The following is a 23,619-nucleotide window of genomic DNA, read 5'->3' on the forward strand; positions in this document are numbered from 1 at the left end:
GTTGAGCAGTTAGGTATTGCCCCCTCTCCTGTTCTGCTGATTAATGTATATATTTCACCTTTTTCGGAAAAGGGATGTCTCTCAAAAAAGTACTAGAAGTCCAATATTCTCTATAACCGTGTTTGCCTTAAGTTGCCCATTTCTCTTCTAAAGGGAGTGCAGTGGGCGGGAGGTAGTTGCATGCGCACAGATGCAGATGTGTGAATGTAACAAGCCTTTTGAATCAGAATCGTCAAGAGTCAGACTCCGCGCGCTTGGCAACATCAGGAGCTTTTGTTATTGCTGTTGGCCCGCGTGCCAACCTACTGATGTCCTGACGAGTTAAGTGCTAGCCTGAACTTTTTATTATTATTATTATTATTATTATTATTATTATTATTATTATTATTATTATAAATGAATCAGCCCGACTACTGGGTTACACAAATAAATATTTAAGGCTCAAATCAATAAATGAGGTATTTTGTCTGTTAGGTTTGGTGCCATCTTAAATACATGCAGAAACACATTTATTTTGTATCTGTAATATTTTTCACATTCAGAAAAAATTGCATTATTCAGTTTATTCTAGATGCGTATATTTTGTTCATTAATCATAGTAAAAAAACTTTTTATTTGTATTTGATGTTTACCCAGTTATGGTCATATAACAGTCTGGCAATAATCCTATAAAGTGTATTATTACTCTCTGTCTTTATTTGTCTATGGTTTATTATCAATAAATGGAATTACGTCAGACAATCATCAGAATGTCTGATGGCTTGATTATAATGTTTTTACATATCTTACCATTGAAGCTATTCATCAGATAAATTAAAATCATTTTAATATGTTCCCAACAATCACAAAACATTTTTACAAAGTAATTCTACTTGCCATGTTTTTGCATCAAACAAATAAAACTTCCCTCAGCTCTTTGGGGGTAACTCATAGGGTTGCATGCATATAACATTTGCTCACTAATGACCTTTTCTGGATACATAGTTTGTTGTTTTAGAATAGAATAGAATAGAATAGAATTCCTGGTGTGTTAACCTCTGTATAGAAGAATGAAATATAATACAAATCTGTTGACAAAATCACAAAAATAAATAAATAGAATAGAATTCTATAGCAGAATTATATATTTACAAGAATATATATTCAAAGATGTGCTGACAATATCACAGAAATATATAAAATACATAAATAAATAAATAATAAATAAATAAGGAAAGAAAGAAAGAAAGAAAGACATCCTAATCCAGCATTTATTTCAACATTAACAGGCTCTACGGGCAACACAATATGCAAAATACTGCAGTATTTTACACTTTGAGAAAGAATAACACAGTAATTTTACACTCTGACTCAGTCACTGTACTCCCAACAACAATAAAATCCACACTGCCCATATGTCATCCAGCTGTTGCAGTTGTTAGTGTAATTCATTGTTGCAATGCCCAGACATAATACTACACTCCCTTCTGTCAGGCCACTACGTTTTCGCTGCATATGGAAATGTAGTCCACAGCTCCATCGACTGACAGCCACAGATGCACCCAGAAAACTACAACTCCCGAAATCCCTCAATGCCGTAGTACCGTGATATGCGCGTGGAGACCATGGCGTTCCTGTGCAGTAGCCTATGTGACGGGGAAAACAGGGAAATATAACTCGGACAGCGGGTTATTTTCAGATTAATGCGAGGAACGGATTGGATTTAAATAAGGGAAAAAATGGGCTCTCGTATCAAGTAAGCGTCAGTCTCTCTCTTTTCCTGTGTCACACACAGTGTTGTTATTAATACGATTTTTGACCTCCCTGAAAGGCCTGTTTGGACTTGTTGCGACAGATAGAGACTGAATGGAGTTTATTAGTTATGTTGGTGTTTATATAGTCATTTACATAAATAATGAGGGTTTTAATTATCTTTGCTTGTATTATGTTGCCTGGAGGGTTGTTTATGTTCTCCCAGTACTGTCTAATGTAAAGTGTAGACACATGTAAACATTGATCATTTCATGCCCTATATATAATTACCTATACAAATATAAATGGAAGTATTTGAGTCTGCTACGATGTGTCCAACTCAGTGCTCATTACTTGCATTGGTAATTCAATGCACTTGATGAATAAGACATGGTGCAGTTCAAGGAAGTGCTTTGCTGTGGCCACAGTGTTTTTCAGGGTTTAAAATTAGGCTATGATGAAACTGTTTTGCATGAAGGGTAGCAGCTCAGCTGTCTGGTGTAAACATTCCTCCATTGCAAAGCTTGGTTAAACCTGTAAAACGTCTAGTTTGGCCACTAACATTAACCAACCATCAACATTAGATGCATCTGTCTGTAGTTATTAAACCACAAAGCACTGGAAACAGAAAAAGACATTGTTTTTGTTTGGTCAATTAAGCAATCTCATTATATAGAAGAGGCATAGGGTATATATATATATATATATATATATATATATATATATATGATTTTATCCCCTTTTCTCCCCAATTTGGAATGCACAATTCCCACTACTTACTAGGACCTCGTGGTGGCGCAGTTACTCACCTCAATCTGGGTGGCAGAGGACAAGTCTCAGTTGCCTCCACTTCTGAGACCGTCAGTCCGTGCATCTTATCACGTGGCTCGCTGTGCATGACACCGCGGAGACTCACAGCATGTGGAGGCTCATGCTACTCTCCGCGATCCACGCACAACTTACCACGCGCCCCATTGAGAGCGAGAACCACTAATCGCGACCACGAGGAGGTTACCCCATGTGACTCTACCCTCCTTAGCAACTGGGCCAATTTGGTTGCTTAGGAGACCTGGCTGGAGTCACTCAGCACACCCTGGATTCGAACTCGTGACTTCAGGGGTGGTAGTCAGTGTCAATACTCGCTGAGCTACCCAGGCCCCACCGCTTAGGGTATATTTTTAGTCTGTTCTATTTATGCTATATTAAGACCACATATTCGTTTGTATGGTTTCATACAAGTACGTAGTAGTACTGATTTTTAGAAAGTGATGTCAGGTAACAACCTCAAAGGGTCAAGAAAGAAACAAACCCAACCCTTTTTAAGGTCAGCCATACTTCTCTTTTAGGTGGCCTGAATTGATAAAATTTTAGGAAATACTCATTTCCGAAATATTCTGTTTTTGCACATTTAGGCATAGCTATATTTTGTTCACTCCCATTTAGCCTGTTTATATGCACACCAATACTCTGACAACTTATTAAAAACACGAGATTTGAAATAATCAAGTTATTCTCTGCTTTTAACACCAATCCTTAAGGCTGCATTTGCACACCACTAATGTTCATTGGAAAAAGGTGTTTACATGCAACGCTAAATTGGGGTAATGGGCAAAAATCTACCCGTGTCGATCGGTTTATTCTTAAGGGCTTTGTTTCCATACAGTGACGGAGGAAAGCAGTTTAACTCACAAAAAACAAACTCTCTCTTATTAATAAAGCTGCATATTGCCAATTTTCTTCACAATAAGAAATGCACAGTGATGCATATATTATGATTCAATAAGTCACGAGCCATCACGTTATAATCTGGCTGCATTAAGCGTGCGCGCTCGAGGGATGCGCGTCCCCGCAACAGAGTGTGGATCAACCGGGTGCAGTTTCAATCTCTCCCCCTTAGATCGGTACACTTCGCGCAACTCACAGAAGAGTCGCTGACCGCACAGAGAAATGCTAGCTTCGGAGTTTGTAGTTATTTACATGATCTGCTTCCGTATTATTTGAACTTTAATAAAGCTATAACGCATTAAATATAACTGGATTTTAGATGTAACGCCGGGGTGTTTACTTTAAAGACGCTCGACAAGCAAGTTTTGCTCCAGCTCCTCTTATTCCACAACGAGATTGCTTCTGTATTTACGTATTTTGTATTTTTGCATTAGAAGTCCCTCATATTTTGCGATCTACATCACCTGAAGCTGTTTGGAAAGTTTAGAATGCATCTGGACTGTGAGCTGTGTAATTCTTCCTCTCCTCAGTCAGGCGCAAACCGCAGTGCTGCACTCGTGCATCATCATTAGAGTTTAATGTGATCTCATGTTACGTTAAATGACATCAAACGACTATTCGACAATGCAAATTTTCAATAAATACAAAATTGTCGTTTCAGCCCTACTCACTGTGCATTATCGAATTGAGAATCAATGGATGTATCCAAAAGCTGCATTTCAAACTGTTCTGAGACCAGTGCAGACAGACAGCGCACTGGAGGATAAGTCATTCCCTAATTAGGGATCAAGAGAGCATCCTATAGCTTTCCTGTGCAGCCAAAATCTGTGTAAGAAAGTGCATGTACCCTAAATGCGCTCATTGTTGTAATACACCAAGACAATCTTTGTAAGGGCTAAATTAAACTATTTATTGTTGATTCTCTGTTAATAATGTTGTCCTTTTATTGCATCTTATGTTGTGTTTTACACTCCTGCATTCAAAAACTGTTATATGGAGTGTAATGGAACAGAATGCAGGGGTCTCTAGATGCATTTTTTTATTTTAACTACTTATAACCTTACACACTGTCTGATGTCAGTCTGATGCATGACGTAATGCAAGAATGTGCCATGTGTGAAGGCTCCCTTAGAGTGTACCCTCATATTTGACCTCTGACCCTCTGTTATTTACATTTCAGGGAGAGCCCCGGGTCAACCTTTGAGGTGTACATGGAAGTGGTGCATTCTGGGACGGCTGGCTCTGGTGAGTGCCCTCATTTTCATAGTAGGCTAATGTATCAGTAATAAAATGAATATACTTCTAATAATACTCATGCGTGCTGCCCACCCACGCACACTTCCTCAGAAAGCAGTAATCCACTTATTCAATGCCGCATACCTGACGTCCTTTTAAAGTGAAAATCTGTTTTAATTTTACCTGTATTTAGTCGGGATGGAGCAGGTTTGTCAATGTAGCTATAAGTTACTTGTTGTCACATAGGGAATGTGTATGTTGAATCTATAAGGGGGCGTTAGCCTGATGTGATTTCAGCTATAACCCTTAAGATGAGTGGATCTTCAAGACTAAAAAATAATTTAAATGTGTACGCTGGATCATTTCCTGGTTTGTCTGATATTATCGCTAGCTAGAAGCATGCGGTCAAAGGCTGTTAACTGTTGATTGATTCAGGGTGCTGGGTGTAAGTGTGAGTTCAAGTACTTAAATGAACATACCTACACTACTAAAGTGGACCTGAATCAAGTCAGATCCTTAAATAGGTCCTAATCTGTTCTCACCTAGTCTCAGTCTCATAGGGCCCCATGAAATCCTTATTTATTATTTCCCAGTTTTCTTTCCTGTATTCCATGTTTTAAAGTTTAATACAATTTTATCAATAAAAACTGTGTAATCAAATGAATTTATAGAACTTTAATCAAAGGAAAACAGAACAATTACTTTTCAACATGCCATTACATTATTTTTATCAAATGAAGTGCTGCTATACAGATCCTCACAGAACAATCCAAAACACAACATTGGAGTAATTTATTCATATTTTGTTTGTCTCATACAGTGCTGCACAGCAGAACATCACAATATTAATGAATGCATTGATGAAAATCTTTATTCTGTACAACAGCGGTCTTGCTTGTGAAATATTGCTTAAATATAAAGTAATTATTATTATTAATTTTATTGTTATTACTACATTAAAAATTGCAGTTTACTATATAGTAGTAATATATTTATGTCGCAATCTTAAATTGAACTTTTATTTTGGCGGAAAACTGGATGAAGCACTTTCAGTTTGTGTCTTCTCATCTCCGGATAAGCAGTTCACTATAGGGCTTAATGTGCTTATTAAACCGCAAAAGGCTGCAATTTAATTATATAAATCTAGAGTCTGCACGTGCTGCACTCTTTAAGGTCAGTGAGCACTCTGCTCTTTGTCATCCACAAATCTGACGCTAAATTCAGCTGAAAGAAAGCATTTATCTGCGATGCGCTTGACTTGTATTATCATCATTGTAGGCTACATTAAATATAGAACATGACATGCATTTAATGAATCAACATTAGCGATTACAGGCATATTTATTGAAAACAATTGAATGAATAGTGCAGGACCAATAGAGCAACCCTAATAGCCTGTTCTAAATGGAAATCACCAAGTAAAATTTGCTTAACATATTAAAACAGTCAAGACATTGTTGAAAATAATTAACAGGTAAGCCGAATCTATGAGAGTAAAAATGAGCTGAACGTTAACGTAACGTTACAATGTAAAAAAAAAAAAGCTAGGACTGAAAAAATAGGCCTGTGAGAAATGTACAATAAACCTAATGTATTGTTCTAAACATGACGTGCACACAGAATAAAAGGGTTTAAGCAGTTTAGCAGTCGGCACATTGTTGAAAATAGCCTTCTTGATCAGCAGTGTAAAAATAATTTGCATACCTAGCCTAAAATAGTCATTTTCTAGGCAACTTACTCAAAATCATATATTTTTGATTAACATGTCAACATGGTCCTGTGAAAGATGGGACCTGAAGCACCTGAGGCGATTATCCTGCACTTAAAAAAGCCAGCTCGGCGGGAAAATAACTTGCAAGCATGCACAGATTTAAAGACTCAAATGTGAAAACATGCATAGCAACTTGCAAGCCAGTGTTTTGGAAATTTGCTTCCCGGACCATCACCAAAGTGATTTCCATAGCTACTTTGCTCGTCTTGCGAGAGGACATTTTCCTGTGTGCGCAGCGAGTGAGAGAGGGAAGAAGCATTCTCTTTTTTAATGATATTTATATTATTAATTATATTTAAAATGTGTAACATTAACATGACAGTAATTTAGGCGCAGCCTTTATAATAATATAAAGCCAAATGTAAATGTGTATAAATGTTAAACAGTTTGAGGAAAAATATTGACCGACTAGTAATTCCAGTGTCGACTAGCAGCATCAGAGGCATTTAGTCGACTAGTCTCGCACATCCCTAATATTTATTTAATTCGATCTTAGCCTTTTGTGGTTTAATCATCACACTAGGACATATCACGATTTTAATTTGATTAATTGTGCATTTATACATAAGTTTGATCCCAAATTTGTCAAATCCCGTGACACTCCACTTTCCGCGGAATTACTGTATTCATAGGATATGAAATCATAGGGCCCTAGTCTCAGACAGACCACCCACGGAAACCTGATGCATATTACAGACAACAATGCTGAGTTTTCTCAAAATCACAAGCTGCAATCTGATTGGCTGGCTTCTACACAAGTTCCAGGAGTCATGGTGAAAATGCTTTTATCAGTTTATGTACATTAAATCGACTGCCCTAGTAGCAAGTCAACAAGATATTTCTTTGTTCTGTGGAACACAGAAGGATATGTTAGACAGAATGTTAGCCTCAGTCATCATTCATTTTCATTGAATCTTTTTTTCCATACAATGAAAGTAAATGGTGACTGAGGCTTCACCCAATTTGGAATGCCCAATTCCCAGTGCGCTTTTAAGTCCTCGTGGTCGCGTAGTGATTCACCTCAATCTGGGTGGCGTAGGATGAATCCCAGTTGCCTCCACGTCTGAGACCATCAACCCGTGCATCTTATCATGTGGCTTGTTGAGCACATTGCCGTGGAGACATAGCGCGTGTGGAGGCTTCACGCCATCCACTGCGGCATCCGTGCTCAACTCACCACGCGCTCCACCGAGAACAAACCACATTATAGCGACCACGAGGAGGTTACCCCATGTGACTCTACCCTCTCTAGCAACCGGGCCAATTTGGTTGCTTAGGAGGCCTGGCTGGAGTCACTCAGCACGCCCTGGGATTCGAACTAGCAAACTCCAGGGGTGGTAGCCAGCGTCTTTTACCACTGAGCTACCCAGGCCCCGCTAACATTCTATCTTAAATTCTTCCTAACATCTCCTTGTATGTACCACAGAAGAAGGAAAGTAATAGGGGTTTGGAACGCCATGAAGGTAAGTAGGCTAAAATAAAACTTGTAGATGTTAGTTAAGTTTTGTGTAATGTAGTATGTAGTAGGACTTTGCAAAAATGGACGACAAAATAATTTCGAAAATGTTTGATAGATATTGCCATTGCAATTTTAATTGCATATTCACACAGTTTACTTCCAAAAATAAAGATAAGAATTGGTTATTTTTGTTATTTTTTTTTTTGTGTGCTTTTTTTGTTTTTCTTTATTAATGACCTTCCCAATTTCTGTCCTGTTCTTTCACTTGTACCTTTTTTGTGCATTGCATTTTGATCTTGCAAGATCTTGTCAGTGTGCACAAGATATGCACCAATAAGAATGATGTATTTAACACTATAGAACACTGAGTAAATAAAAAAATAAATAAAAATTGCAGCTTACTGTGATTTAGAAGCTATACATACTGATATCGTGATTTAATTGCCCAGTCCTAGTAATGGTATATAGGCTAGTACAAGCTTTAGGAAAAAACACAGCTGAGACTTCTTCTCACGCAGTCTTGGCACTAGGCGACTGTTGCCTAGTGATTGTATGGTTTGATGAGGGCAGCAGGAGCAAAGCATCTTGGGTTTCATCTCCGGAGACGAGTTCCCCCATGACATATGCATGCACACACCCACACTGTCACATATCCTACTGAAATCAGAGGAAACCCTTTCAGACCCGACCGGGTTTCATGTGCACAGACTGTTGCATCAGTAGCCATAATCTGAACCCTCAGTACAGGTTGTCCATTGGGTGATGCTGCCAGAGATTGATTGATGTTTGACTGTTAACAATGTGAAATCGCTTTTTTAGAACTGACTTCACTACACAGAATTTGTATTGAAAGTTTGAGCATAGTCAGTAGGGGTGCGTAAAAATATAGATTTTCCGGTGCATCGTGATCTTCATTTGAACGATCTCGATATCGATTCTTAAATCCCAAGATCGATCTTTTACTCTACTCGCAACCCTCCACTACAATGAGAGGAAATCACTCGCATATGCAGCCAAATTTCACACTATGCAACTAAAATGTACAGGTGCATCTCATTAAATTAGAATGTCGTGGAAAAGTTCATTTATTTCAGTAATTCAACTCAAATTGTGAAACTCGGGTATTAAATAAATTCAATGCACACAGACTGAAGTAGTTTAAGTCTTTGGTTCTTTTAACTGTGATGATTTTGGCTCACATTTAACAAAAACCCACCAATTCACTATCTCAAAAAATTAGAATATTTTGACATGCCAATCAGCTAATCAACTCAAAACACCTGCAAAGGTTTCCTGAGCCTTCAAAATGGTCTCTCAGTTTGGTTCACTAGGCTACAAAATCATGGGGAAGACTGCTGATCTGACAGTTTTCCAGAAGACAATCATTGACACCCTTCACAAAGAGGGTAAGCCACAAACATTCATTGCCAAAGAAGCTGGCTGTTCACAGAGTGCTGTATCCAAGCATGTTAACAGAAAGTTGAGTGGAAGGAAAAAGTGTTGAAGAACAAGATGCACAACCAACCGAGAGAACCGTAGCCTTATGATTGTCCAGCAAAATCGATTCAAGAATTTGGGTGAACTTCACAAGGAATGGACTGAGGCTGGGGTCAAGGCATCAAGAGCCACCACACACAGACATGTCAAGGAATTTGGCTACAGTTGTCGTATTCCTCTTGTTAAGCCACTCCTGAACCACAGACAACATCAGAGGTGTCTTACCTGGGCTAAGGAGAAGAAGAACTGGACTGTTGCCCAGTGTTCCAAAGTCCTCTTTTCAGATGAGAGCAAGTTTTGTATTTCATTTGGAAACCAAGGTCCTAGAGTCTGGAGGAAGGGTGGAGAAGCTCATAGCCCAAGTTGCTTGAAGTCCAGTGTTAAGTTTCTACAGTCTGTGATGATTTGGGGTGCAATGTCATCTGCTGGTGTTGGTCCATTGTGTTTTTTGAAAACCAAAGTCACTGCACCCGTTTACCAAGAAATTTTGGAGCACTTCATGCTTCCTTCTGCTGACCAGCTTTTTAAAGATGCTGATTTCATTATCCAGCAGGATTTGGCACCTGCCCACACTGCCAAAAGCACCAAAAGTTGGTTAAATGACCATGGTGTTGGTGTGCTTGACTGGCCAGCAAACTCACCAGACCTGAACCCCATAGAGAATCTATGGGTTATTGTCAAGAGGAAAATGAGAATCAAGAGACCAAAAAATGCAGATGAGCTGAAGGCCACTGTCAAAGAAACCTGGGCTTCCATACCACCTCAGCAGTGCCACAAACTGATCACCTCCATGCCACGCCGAATTGAGGCAGTAATTAAAGCAAAAGGAGCCCCTACCAAGTATTGAGTACATATACAGTAAATGAACATACTTTCCAGAAGGCCAACACTTCACTAAAAATGTTTGTTTTTTTGGTCTTATGATGTATTCTAATTTTTTGAGATAGTGAATTGGTGGGTTTTTGTTAAATGTGAGCCAAAATCATCACAGTTAAAAGAACCAAAGACTTAAACTACTTCAGTCTGTGTGCACTGAATTTATTTAATACACGAGTTTCACAATTTGAGTTGAATTACTGAAATAAATGCACTTTTCCACGACATTCTAATTTATTGAGATGCACCTGTATATATTTGGCAGCTGGCTGGTAAATGTTTACATTTCACTCACCAGTAATTGTTTAGGGTAGTGGTGGAGTATCAGCATCCTTTCAATGCGTGTTGAATAAAAGTTGTTCCGTGTAATGCGTGTCCAAAGACGAGATCCATGCGACCCATTTGTCATTGAATAATGTTTCTTTTAATACCCTTTCTGTTCCCTACAGTCATTGTTGATCAAAAACAACAAAAAATAAACATTTAGTTCTAATCATGCATGGCACGTTAACTTGTGTTCATCTACAGAAAATATTTACAAAAATGCCGTTTTTTTTTAAAGGAATAGTTCACCCAAAAATGAAAATTCTCTCATTATTCACTTACCCTGATGCCATCCCAGATGTGTATGACTGTCTTTCTTCAGCAGAACACAAATGTAGATTTTTAGAAGAAGATAGAGCTCTGTCAGGTCCTTATAATGGACGTACATGGGTGCCAGCACTTTGACGGTCCAAAAGTCATATTTAGGCAACATAAAAGTAATTAATGCGACTCCTGTCAATCAATGAATGACTTCTGAAGCGACTCACTAGATTTATGTAAGAAACAAGTCGATAATCAAAAAGTTTTTAAACTTTAAATCGGCGCTTCCATCCAGGGCTGTGATGCAGTTTGAAATGGCCGAACTCTCGCGTGACGTTCGTTCTTCTGTTGTAAATAAGCGCCGCTTCCGAATTCTCACGTGAACTCGCCAACACGCTTACGTCACGCTTCGTGTCAGCAGCTGGCAGGAAGTGCTTTTTAAAAGTTAATAATGTATAAATTATAAAAAAAAAAGGTTTACACAAATTTAGTGATTTGCTTCAGAAGACATTCATTGATCGACTGGAGTCTCATGGATTACTTTATTACTGCTTAAATATGGCTTTTGGACAGTCAAAGTGCTGGCACCCATGTACTTCCATCATAAGGACCTGACAGAGCTCTATCTTCTTCTAAAAATCTTCATTTGTGTTCTGCTGAAGAAAGACAGTCATACACATCTAGGATGGCATCTGGGTAAGTAACTAATGAGAGGATTTTTTTTTTTTTTTAGGTGAACTATTCCTTTAAATAGACAGTACCGGTTTTAGCATGTGTTCAACAAATCAGTGTAAAATTATGCAAACTAAACATGAAACGAAAAATAATATATGAAATATATCTAATTTATTGATTAGCTATATTGATTAGAAAATGTGACCAAAATGATGAAAACTAATAAAATATAATTAGTAAAATTTATATTTTCATAATTTACCTAGTAAAAATGTCCCATGTATAATTAACAGCATTAGCTGACAGAGTATTTCTTTCATATGTAAGCAAAAGGGACATTATAGGTGAAATATACCCATATGAATCGATAACGAATCGAAATCGAATCAAGAGCTTGTGAATCGGAGTCGAATCAAATAGGGAAATCTGTATCAATACCCAGCCCTAATAGTCATTGTTTTTTAAAGGCACATTTATAATTGTGGTACTACAGTTTTTTTGCATAGTTGAGCTACAGTCTTCTGTCTGTACAAGTATACATGACACAGTGCATAACTAAATATTTGAGGGAAGGATGTCAGCTGAGGAAGTGCCAGTAATACACGTTAAAGATCGAGCGATTAGTATATTTTGCAAATACCGTTAAATAAGGTGGTGGAAAAGGCCGATAACCAATTAATCAGTCTACAGTTTTTAAAATCAATTTGTAGAATGTTAGAAATTATTAAAATCTGATGCAGGACTTTTAAATGTAAACAAGCCAGAAACACCCCGAGGACGCTTATTTTGAAATGACAGAGACTTGGCTCCATTACAGTGCTCTAGTTAAGTAGGATATTTACCAAATTAAGCTTTAATAGTTACACCTCGGTGTGCATTATTTTTCAATAATTCTTCTGGCTGGAGTCTATTTAGTTTGTACCATGGTTACCACACCTTAAGACACCTTTCAGGGTTTTATCTCAAGACATTTTCTGGTTTTCATTCCTAAAACGCTCTCTTTGTGTTAAACTACTTTCTTCTTTCTTTAGGATATTCTAAAAATTGTTTGTCATTCTTATCTGATGTACTCAGACAATGCCTTTGTTTTAGTTGGTTATCTTGCTGTGGTAGCCTGTACAGCTCTTTGAAATAACTGAGGCTGTTTTATCTGTCTGTGTGATTTCTGTTTAATCTTAATAATATGATTTATGGGTTATTTTCAGGACCAGAGGTGCGAAGGAGTTTCCCTGACACATACACTGACCAGGTTTGCAGTTCATTATTTGCTCTCTTTTTCACTCTCTGTCTCTCTTAGGATGTTGGGGGGAAGATCTTATAATTGTTGTTCGTGTGATAATGCAATGAGCACCTGTTCTGACAGATGGAGTTAAACCCATAGAGAGTGTGTGTGATTTAGGAGCAGATGTGCATCTCTGTTAACTTCACACACCTGTTCTTTTCAGTTTCATACAATCTCTCAGTGATAGCACATGCACAGACTCGGCTTAACTCCCCTCTCGCCCTGATTGTATGGTCCAGTGGTCCCAGTGGGCGATATGGGTGTCGTTACCCAGCGGTGAATCTCTGTAATCTGGACCATGTCCCCTCCCTCTGCTCTGTCATGCTATTGTTCTAGAGTTAATCCCCAACTCCTGACACAGATCGGGGGGGGGGGGGGGATACACACACACACCTGTACTCACCCCTGGGGCTGTAGTCCATTTGGAAGGGCACCAGAGCGACAGTTATACCTAACACACACACAGATATAGCTTTGTCTGTACATGGTGGTCTTTTGTGTGAACAATGTCAATAATTATCTTTCAAATTCTGAATTCACCCTCTTTCAATCTGTTTTCAGGAAACGTTACAGACTATCCCAAAGTTTTGTTTCCCCTTCAGTGTGGACAGGTAAGAGATACACACATGATGGCTCTGTTCATAACCCTAGTGAGCTGCCTCGCTGTCTACGTAGGCATACCAATATCGTCTGGTCATACCAATTTGGCCCTTGTCAAAGTCGCTCAGGTCTTTACTCCTGCCCATTTCTCCTGCATTCAACACATTGACTACGAGAACTGATTGTTCGCCTACAATCTACTGTACCCAGAACTTGACATGCGGCCTTGTTAGATGATCAACGTTATTTGCTTCACGTGTGAGCGGTCATGATGTTTTGGCTCGTCTGTGTATGTCTGTATATTATGGAATACACATAAAATATATTGAATCTAAAACTTATATTTTTTCATCGTTTTACTTGATTACATAATTTGCAGTACTTCATGAGATTGTAGTTGTTGTCTTGAACCTTTTCCTTTTTGTCTGATTTTCAAATGTTTTTTTTGCTCCAAATCAGTTTGTAATGTGATTCACCTTGGCTCTTAAATCTGTCAATCGTTATCAAGGAATGCCATGTTTATACCCTCCCACGAAGAGCCCAAGTCACTGTACTGCTACACTATCCACTGTGTTTCACTGATTCTAACCCTGTCCTGTCTTTCAGTATGGCAGTGGGTCAGGTGGGGCAGAACTTCACATTTGTATTAACAGATATCGAGAGTAAACAGCGCTTTGGTTTCTGTCGGCTCTCATCGGGAGCTCACAGCTGCCACTGTATCCTCAGGTAAAATACTGTGTCCAACATTTATTTGTTCTGATTGACTACAGGTTGAAAATTTCCCAGGTTAAAACCTTTTTTTTTTTTAGTAAAAAAATGTAATTGTCTCAGATGAAGCTTTTTGTGTTCTGCTTTTCTAATAATAGTATATCTGTCTTTGTTCAGCTATCTTCCCTGGTTTGAGGTCTTTTACAAGTTACTGAATATCTTGTCAGACTACACAACCAAAGGACAGGTCAGGAGTGGACATATGACAGCAAAACACACAAATGCACACAAGTTATATTTAATCCATTACAGTAAAATATGTGCTTTTGGGACCTGCTGTTTTAATATGGCTTGTGTGTGTATATGTATGTTTGTGCACGTGTGTTACAGGACAGTCAGTGGAGAGAGTTATTAGAGTGTCTTCATGTGTTGAACATCCCTCATCCTGGAGTGCCTGTGCATTTGAGTGTGGTAATAGAATACAGACACTTTCACATTCAGTACATGGCATTTATGGCAAACAACATTCATGTTAAAATCAGTGTGTTGTATGTTTTTTTTTCTTTTCAAAGTCATTTACATAGTTGTCTCTCTCTCTCTCTCTCTCTCTGTTTCTAGCATTTGTTTTTCACAGTGCCTGATCCTAGAGAGTTACCTAGTATACCTGAAAATGTAGGTTTGACCTTTTATCTTTGACCCTGGTAGTTAAAGCAATATTCGGGGTTCAATACAAGTTAAGCTCAACCGACAGCATTTGTGGCATAATGTTGATTACAACAAAAATGTATTTCGACTTGTTCCCCCTTTTCTTTGAAAAAAGTAAAAATCGAAGTTACAGTGAGGCACTTACCAGTGGCGTAACTTGGATCTTGTGGGCCCCAGTGCAAAAAGACTTGATGGGGCCCTTTGCCACTCCCACCCACTCATAGCCTACAGGAATTAACTTAAAATATATGACATTATAATGTAATTTTTTTGTTCGTGCATTATTGTCACTAAATGTCTCAATAGATTTGATCCTCTCAAGGCACCTGTTTAGAAATTATGAGAAATATCTTATTTATCTTAAAATGACTTTCTTAAATTATTAAAGTGGAATTCCACAAATGAGTTGTGCTATTTATTCTGAAAGGCTGCATTTTGCTTAAAAAAAAGAAAGAAAAAAAAGCTACATTTAAAATAAAACAATTATACCATTAATCCAGCTGATCATAGCCATGTTTTTGGGACTACATTAGTTTACTGTCAGTTTCTTTATGACACTATAATCAGCTTTCTCCTGAACAAAACGACAGGGCACTTCAAGTTTACCAGACATCTCAGACATAGTTTGCTTGATCAGCTGAAATTTCATGCTGGAGATGCCCAATAATTGTATCAGTATTGCTTCATGCTCTTTCTCAGCACAACTCTCTCTGCTTTATAATGTCATGAAATATATTATGTCTATGACCGTGACAATGCATCATCGATACTCGGCAGCTCTTTACTCACATAATGCAGGGTAGAGATGACGGTTTATCATGAAGGCAGAAACTAGTTCGGGACGACAGAGAAAAAAACGGCAGCGGTAGCCATGAAAGCTCAGGGCTGACGCTCAGTTCACACCGAGTAATGACGCACCACACTGGCTCAGTAAGATTTCCCAAGAATCCCTACGATGTCGAACCAAAAATTCAGAGAATCGTTCGATGTATCGCTTAAAATGAGTTATTTCGAATTAAATATTCCAATTAATGTTGGAGTAAGATTTTATGTGAATAATAAACTATAATTTAGAAGTTCTTAGTTAAAAAAAAAAAAAAAAAAAAGGTCACCATGGATGAGATGCATAGTGTGTAAATAGCTATAAATACAAAGCAGTTCCATCTGAATACTTGTGGTAATTACATGCGTTGTATGCTGACGAAGGTATAGTCAGTTAAACTGTGCAGACAGTTTAACATTTTAAGGTAGGTCCCGGTCATCACAGGCCCCGTTAGACCGTGGGCCCCAGTGCGGCTGCCCCGCCTGCACTGCCGGTAGTTACGCCACTGGCACCTACAATGGAAGTGAATGGGGCCAAATTTTGGAAGGTTTAAAGGCAGAAATTTGAAGCTTATGATTTTATAAAAGCACTTGCATTAATTCTCCTGTTAAAACTTGTGTATTATTTGAGCTGTAAAGTTGTTTAAATCATAATGTTTACAGTCATTTTAGGGTTTGTTGACATCAAAATCAAATCCCTTTATTGTCACTCAACCATATACACAAGTGCAACAGTGGATGAAAGTCTTGGGTGCAGTTCCATGCAACATAGCAGTATGACAATTACAGTAAACATCTGATTTACACATAACACAGTTTACACATCTTGTTACACAACACAATATACAATATACACCTAATAATATACAATATACAGTATGCACAAAATAAGAAGACTGTATACAATAAAAATACACTAATCAGTGGAAATAAATATGAAGTGTTGTGTTGACATTCAGCTGTCAGTTGATAGTCAGTTGCCAGTGTGTTATTAAGTGAAGTATAAAATGTGGGTCCAGTCTGAGGCTAATAAAGTGCGGTGCTGATATATGTATTACATCGTCATCGCATCAAAGTTGTAAAATGGGTTATAACTTTACACAGAAAAGCTTATTAAGCGATTTTATCACACTAAAATCATGTTAACATGCATATTGTTTATGTCTTGTGGCTATACTTTTGAAACGTTGAGTATTTTAATGTTTATGGATTGGCCCCATTTCAATTGTAAGTGCCTCACTGGAACCCAGAATTTTGCCTTTCTTTTTTTTTTTTTTTTTTTTTTTAAAAGAAAAGAAGGGGCAAGTCAAAATTAATGTTATGTGGTAATCAATATTATGCCACAAATGCTGTCGATTGAGCTTAACTTGTTTTGAACACAGAATATTCTTTTAAAGTGTACCAAAGTGCAAATGACATATCTACAAATTCAACCACATGAAAATGTGTCATGTAGGAACCTTTGGATGTTAATTATGGCTAGAACTTAATTCAGTTTGTAAATGCACCGGAAAAAGTTGCAATCATGCCATGGAACAATTTGACACTCTGATTGTTGATTTTGTGTTATTTGCAGAGAAATCTGACAGAGTATTTTGTAGCAGTGGACGTAAATAACATGCTTCATCTTTATGCGAGCATGCTGTACGAAAGACGAATCCTCATCAGCTGCAGCAAGCTCAGCACTGTGAGCAGCACCTCTATCTCTCCCTCCTTTTCTGTCTTCTACTTCCTATGGGAGATCTATTATCCCTTTTGTCTGATCATATTTAAGAAGTAGATTCCATTATCTTAGAATTGCCTTTAGAAAATAAAACACTTGAAAACATGTGTTTAATTCATAATAAGCACAGACACACACACATGCAATTACGTAGGCTTTTTTGCACCTTGTATCCACTGAAATTCTCTATTCACAATTCTAGTAAACAGAATAAATGTACATCAGTTTTGTCTGAGTAAATTTTTTTGATTTTTGGTTGTTAATCTTCATGTTCTCTACCTGTTTTGCTAATTTCTCTCTGTCTCAAGTTAACTGCATGTGTTCATGGAGCTGCGGCCATGTTGTATCCCATGTACTGGCAGCATGTTTACATTCCAGTGCTGCCACAGCACTTAATAGACTACTGCTGGTGAGTACACACACTGCACATGAGAGCTATAGTGTGGTAATTATGATGTAAACTCGCAGCACCTGATTGAATCGATTGACTCCTGAAATAGCTATATCAATAATGTAATATGTTTTTCTGTTTGTTAGTGCTCCAATGCCATTCCTCATTGGAGTGCATGCCAGCCTTATGGAGGTGATAGATGCTTTCTTTCATTTCACCTTTCCTACATATTATTTTATGGGTTACATACATGTTAATATTTCAATCACAGTGTTGTTGTACGATGAAGTAATTGGTTGTAGTACTAGCTCAAGTTACAGTTTGTATTCAACACACTTTTTTTGTGTGTGTTGCTTTAACAGAAGGTGCGAGGTATGGCTTTAGATGATCTGGTACTTCTCAATGTGGACACAAACACTCTTGAAACGCCGTTTGATGACCTGCAAAGCCTTCCCAATGATGTGGTAAGCACACACACACACACCATATGTGTAACATATGAGCCCTGCTCAGATCTCCACAAAGACTTCATTTAATTCTTGAGGTACACATCACATACGTTGTTCATTTTAATATTGACATGTTGTTCTGATACAGGAAGGTATTTATTATGATTGTAGTCAAGTAAGTGATGTTTGTGTGTGTCGCAGGTTTCGTCTTTAAAGAACCGTTTACGGAAAGTTTCCTCGACAACAGGGGACGGGGTGGCCAGAGCTTTTCTGAAAGCACAGGCAGCTCTGTTTGGCAGTTATAGAAATGCACTACAAATTGAACCGGTGAGAAAGAAAAATGGTTTCAAGCATTGATATGTTTATGGGTCTGAGTGAGAATATCAGACTGTCTTAAAGGAATAGTTCACCCAAAAATGAAAAATTCTCTCATTTACTCACCCTCATGCCATCCCAGATGTGTATGACTTACTTTCTTCTGCTGAACACAAATGAAGCTTTTTCAAAGTTCTGGCCAACATTTACTTGCATTATATGGACCTACAGAGCTGAGATATTCTTTAAAAAATCTTTGTTTGTGTTCATCAGAAGAAAGAACGCCATACACATCTGGGATTGCATGAGAGTGAGTAAATGATGAGATGATTTTCATTTTTGGGTGAACTATCCCTTTAAAGGTTTTTAATGTTGGCTCCCTGAGCTTTTGTGTCCAGCTGTGAGTTAGCACCCTCTAGTGGAGTTTAGCATACTGTTTGTCTCTGAATATATAAGTGTATGTTTACATATTATGTTCAGGAGGAGCCGATCACCTTCAGCGAGGAAGCCTTCATCACGCACAGATCCAGCACTATGAGACAGTTTCTACAAAACGCCATTCAACTACAATTCTTTAAACAGGTATAATACGCATATTACTATGTAATACAGATCTAAATACTAAACATGTTCTTAATCTTATAAATAACAATTATTACTATTAGTTGAGGTTCATCCTTTGCTTGTTTTTAAAGTGAACATGTAGATTTTATGTTTTTCAAGGAGAAATTACAATGCATATGATATCTTTGTGGCCTGAAAACAGATCACTGCTTTTGATTATGTTTACATTTGTTAATGATGTACTTGTATGATTCGAAAACATAAAAATCAGTTCTTTTAATGATTTGGTCAAACTGATTTGCAAAACATTTTGACTGTAAATAAACAGCCCAAACAAACCCATTCTCTAACCTGAATAATACTTGATTGGAAGGGAATGAATTACATTTGTGTTTGTAGTTTATAGATGGCCGGTTGGAGTTGTTGAACGCTGGTGAAGGTTTTAGTGATCAGTTTGAGGATGAGATCAATATGGGAGAATATGCAGGTGAAAAAAGATGCACACGCAATATTACTAGCACTCTGACAGCTGTATGATTTTGTTTGTATGTTTACTTAAAAGCTAATCAATTCAGTGTTGAGTTTTATTGTTTTTACATTCAATTTATTTAGTCGTTTCTCTAAAATTGGTGTTTCAGGAAGTGATAAGACATATCATCAGTGGCTTTTCACAGTAAAGGTGAACTTTTTATATTTATCTTTTTGTGTGTGTGGAGGGGGGATATTTGCTATGCCAATGTTTAAAAACAAAACATAAATTAACTTGTATACAGGTTATCAATAGCCGCATTTCCACTATCAGACCAGTGCGAGCCAGGGCTATCTACTGGTCAGTCTGGGCCAATAGCCCTGAATTTGAGCCACGAGACCAAAATCGATCTGCATTCCCACCACCAGGCCAATAGCCCCACAGTGTTGCCCTTAATACGCCACTCTGGTGCCAGCGTCACACACCCCGCCCATTTCACAAACAATAGGGAAGCTCAGACTGAGCTATCAGACTCTGGAGACTAGCTAGCCCTTGAAATGAACATGGTGGAGTCTGAAGCTGCCGTTTGTTTGCTTATTTTGGTCTTTGCTTGGTGGAAAGCGAGACCTGATTCAGTGAAACACCACCTTTGTCACTGACCTCGCCTCAATCCCCAGTTGGCCTTTTTTGGCCCAAGGGTAATTGGCAGGCCAAAGGTGCTTGGCCGTTGGCCCCGAGGAAGCCGCATGGAGGCACGAGGAACCCTCATAAGTGATAGCAGGAATGCAGCTGGTCCTGGAACGCCCCCATTTAGCCTGATAGTGGAAACGTGGCTAATGCGTCAGGCTTCAGGCTGTCTTTTCTAAGCACAACAGGTCATGTTTCAGCTACTTTTTTAGTGCTTGCTGAAAGCAAAATACTGACATTCAGAACATATTTGATGTTTAAAAATGTTTTGATATAAAAAATATTTACCAAGTGTCTTTACACAGTGTTGTTGATGGTCACATGTTTGGTTAAGACAAAATCTCTGATTGTTATGGAGAAGACGTGATTACCTCTAAGATTTATTGTGTTGTGCCTAGTTTTCACACAGTAACATTCATTGTCTAGAACTGGTCCCACATACTGTACTGGTTGCCTGTTCTTTGTGGGGAAAGAATGTCCCTGATCTTTTTTGTGTGAATATGGATATATATTTGAAAAGATTTTTTCTTCACTCTGTGAATGCCTAACTCAACTTTTCTCTTACAGAAAGGAAGCGGGGCTATCTTAAACACGGTCAAGACAAAGGCAAATCCTGCAATGAAGACTGTTTACAAATTTGTATGTACACTCCTGTGCAAATACTTGTTACTCATTAAGACTTTAATCTAGGGATGCACCAGTATGAATATTTTTGGCCAAAATTCCGTTTTTAACAAAAAACTATCGACCGATACCTATATTTTTCAACTTAGGCTACCTACATTTATTAGGAATGCTTAATATTTTTTACAAAGAGGTACAAAAGCTTTTTCACGGTTCTAACAGTACATTGGATCTGTTGAACACACGACAGGCCAAAATTTGAAAGAGAGCCACAGTGAAAGATGCATACAAGATAAACAGATTAAAAGATACAAAAGTAACTAAATATGATAACATGTTGATTGATATTAAAAAAGGTTATTTTGTACTTGCACTTCTTTTAGTGCAGAAGTAATTTTTGTGTTTAGTAATCGCACAACGCCATATTGCAATTTCAATCTTAATTCAGTCAATCATGCAGTATTAATGGACATCATACCAATATCTCAGAAGTCAAAGTCTGCTGGTTTCAAAGCGTTTTAGATGGTTTCCCTCATCATGTAGCCTAAAGGTAAGTGCCGCATTCACAGCTGTCACATCCATTTAATGGTGTTTTTTCTGCTTTAACTTGAGAACGAGACAGAGCAAAAATTAAATATTACATGTTCTTAGTAGTGCCAACCCTTCTACATATTGTGGCTATTATTATTTCTGGACTGTGCATTTGAATTCACAGAGTTTTTACAAAGTGTGTTACTAATTAATTATAAATAAAAAAATGTGCTCAATAATTTGCTGATAAATATCGACAGCCGATACATCTGTGCATCCCTACTTTAATCAATATATCATTTAGATTCTTCTGTGTTGACGTTCTTGATGGTGCAATAGCTCTGTGTTTCCTCAACAGGCCAAAGACCATGCCAAGATGGGCATCAAAGAAGTTAAAAGTCGACTTAAACAAAAGGTGCCTACCACACTCAAAATGACAATTATTTGTCTTTGTTTTTGCAACAAGTGCACATGGAGTTCCATTCACATTCTTAAACTTGCAGGAACTTACTGAGAACGGCTATTCAGAAGAGCCTGGCTCTGCCCACTTTCCCTCCACGCACAGCAAGGACTCCCTTACCTGGGACCAGAGACGGCCAATCACAGTCCACTTTGGACAGGTGGGTGTGGGAGTTTATAACTGTTCTGGTCTTTGTCACATGCAGGTAATGCATTCACATTCATATGAAAGTTTCTGCTAAGAACATAAATATAATGCAAATATAGTTTATTCGTGTTGCTTTAGGATGTGTGTTCAATTGTGTGTCAACAGGGAGCTGTGAATTAGGGTTCATTCCATTGAGTGTATGTTCAAGGAATTTTTATAAAGTGTGGAAGTGAGAGAGAGAGAGAGAGAGAGAGAGAGAGAGAGAGTGTCCCATCAAACCATGTTTTCACAGACAGTGTATGTGTGTGTGTGTGTGTGTGTGTTTGGAGCAGACTGAGCGGCCCCCTCGGCCACAACGTCCCCCTCCCCCCCGTCCTGCAAAACTGCAGCGCAACAAACGACCAGTGAGTACAGTGCATCATTCTCCCCTTTGACCTTTCACCTCACCCTAAACTCAAACTGGTTGCTGCACTGCAGTTTGTATGCATTTGTGGATTCTGACACTCCGAACGTGTGTGTGTGTGTGTGTGTGTGTGTGTGTGTGAATCTAACTTTATTTCTTACTCTACAGAGAAACACTCATTCACATGCATGAATGTGTGTGTTTGTATGCACTTACCTTCCTACTGCACAAACTTTTTCTTTTGATTTTAAGCTCTTCTGGGTCTAGAGATCTAGATGAGGAATGAAAAACGGAGAAAGAGAAGCGGCATGCCACATAGCGAGAGAGAGAGAGTGTGGAGAATGTCAATTGATTGTTTTCCTCAGTATATATTTTGTCTAACTCAGTCAAAGCTAACTCAAAATTGTCATAACACTGAAATCTTGCAAGCTACTTTTTTAAAGCTTCTTTGATTGCCCATTTACACTGTTTAAGTCTGTTGTGGTTCTAATTAGTTAGTAAACCTCTGATGAAAAGATTATGATCAATTTTGGCTTAGAAAGATAGATTGGAAATGCTCAATTGTAGAATGGAAGGTTTAAAGCTTGTCATTTTTACCGCAAATGTGTTGTGGATCATACTGGCACTTTGCAGGACCACATAGAAACCATGAGCTCAATCAATGCGGAAACCTCAGAGGCTTTAGGATGGTTTAAAGGATGCAAACGCGTTATGAAAGACATTGTAACACATGCTAACAGGTTTGTGCTAGACCACTTTTCAGCTCTTAATGTATACTGCATTCTTGTTTACAGTCTACAGGACCTTGACCCCTGATCCCTGCTGTCTAAGAGGAGCAGTTAACCTCTGAACTAACAATGAATACAGTGAACTTTACAGGGATTTAACAAACCCAAAACTCTCAACAGTTTAAGACATTAGAATGCATTTATGTGTGTCTCTAGGCCCGACCTCCTCGACCTCTGGTGGCGAAGAGACCACGCAGTAACATTGCCGTCGAGGGAAGTCCTGAACAGTAAGGCTTAAAGATTCAGCCTCTATCACACAAGCTCTTGTAAACACACGAATGCAAACACAGTATCATTATAACACATTCTAGGCAGTGATCTTTGCATTCCTCAATCAATACAATTAGAGAGGTAGTGATATTGTTTTTTAAAATTATTATTATATCTTTTAAGAAA

At 38.1% G+C, this 23,619-nt stretch overlaps 1 protein-coding gene across 4 annotated transcripts in view; it reads left to right on the plus strand.

The window, feature by feature from the left end:
- The first annotated feature begins 1,597 nt into the window (after positions 1-1,597).
- Positions 1,598-23,619, plus strand: part of dennd1a (DENN/MADD domain containing 1A) — a 30,038-nt gene continuing 8,016 nt past the window's right edge. Inside the window, exons 1-21 of one of the 4 annotated variants that reach the window (XM_051677244.1) lie at positions 1,598-1,735; positions 4,637-4,701; positions 12,761-12,804; positions 13,399-13,448; positions 14,044-14,163; positions 14,323-14,392; positions 14,536-14,616; positions 14,764-14,817; positions 17,249-17,359; positions 17,704-17,804; positions 17,933-17,978; positions 18,149-18,250; positions 18,437-18,562; positions 19,031-19,132; positions 19,514-19,601; positions 19,753-19,793; positions 20,838-20,909; positions 21,784-21,840; positions 21,929-22,045; positions 22,365-22,436; positions 23,380-23,450. In XM_051677244.1, the coding sequence (XP_051533204.1) occupies positions 1,719-1,735; positions 4,637-4,701; positions 12,761-12,804; positions 13,399-13,448; positions 14,044-14,163; positions 14,323-14,392; positions 14,536-14,616; positions 14,764-14,817; positions 17,249-17,359; positions 17,704-17,804; positions 17,933-17,978; positions 18,149-18,250; positions 18,437-18,562; positions 19,031-19,132; positions 19,514-19,601; positions 19,753-19,793; positions 20,838-20,909; positions 21,784-21,840; positions 21,929-22,045; positions 22,365-22,436; positions 23,380-23,450 (1,607 nt within the window). In that variant the 5' untranslated portion in view covers positions 1,598-1,718. Of the gene's footprint in view, positions 1,736-4,636; positions 4,702-12,760; positions 12,805-13,398; positions 13,449-14,043; positions 14,164-14,322; positions 14,393-14,535; positions 14,617-14,763; positions 14,818-17,248; positions 17,360-17,703; positions 17,805-17,932; positions 17,979-18,148; positions 18,251-18,436; positions 18,563-19,030; positions 19,133-19,513; positions 19,602-19,742; positions 19,794-20,837; positions 20,910-21,783; positions 21,841-21,928; positions 22,046-22,364; positions 22,437-23,379; positions 23,451-23,619 lie in introns of all 4 variants that reach the window. The other 3 variants (XM_051677243.1, XM_051677247.1, XM_051677245.1) reach the window with 3 other exon arrangements.

The sequence above is a fragment of the Myxocyprinus asiaticus genome, chromosome 38, assembly GCF_019703515.2.
Source record: "Myxocyprinus asiaticus isolate MX2 ecotype Aquarium Trade chromosome 38, UBuf_Myxa_2, whole genome shotgun sequence".
Lineage (NCBI taxonomy): Eukaryota > Metazoa > Chordata > Actinopteri > Cypriniformes > Catostomidae > Myxocyprinus > Myxocyprinus asiaticus.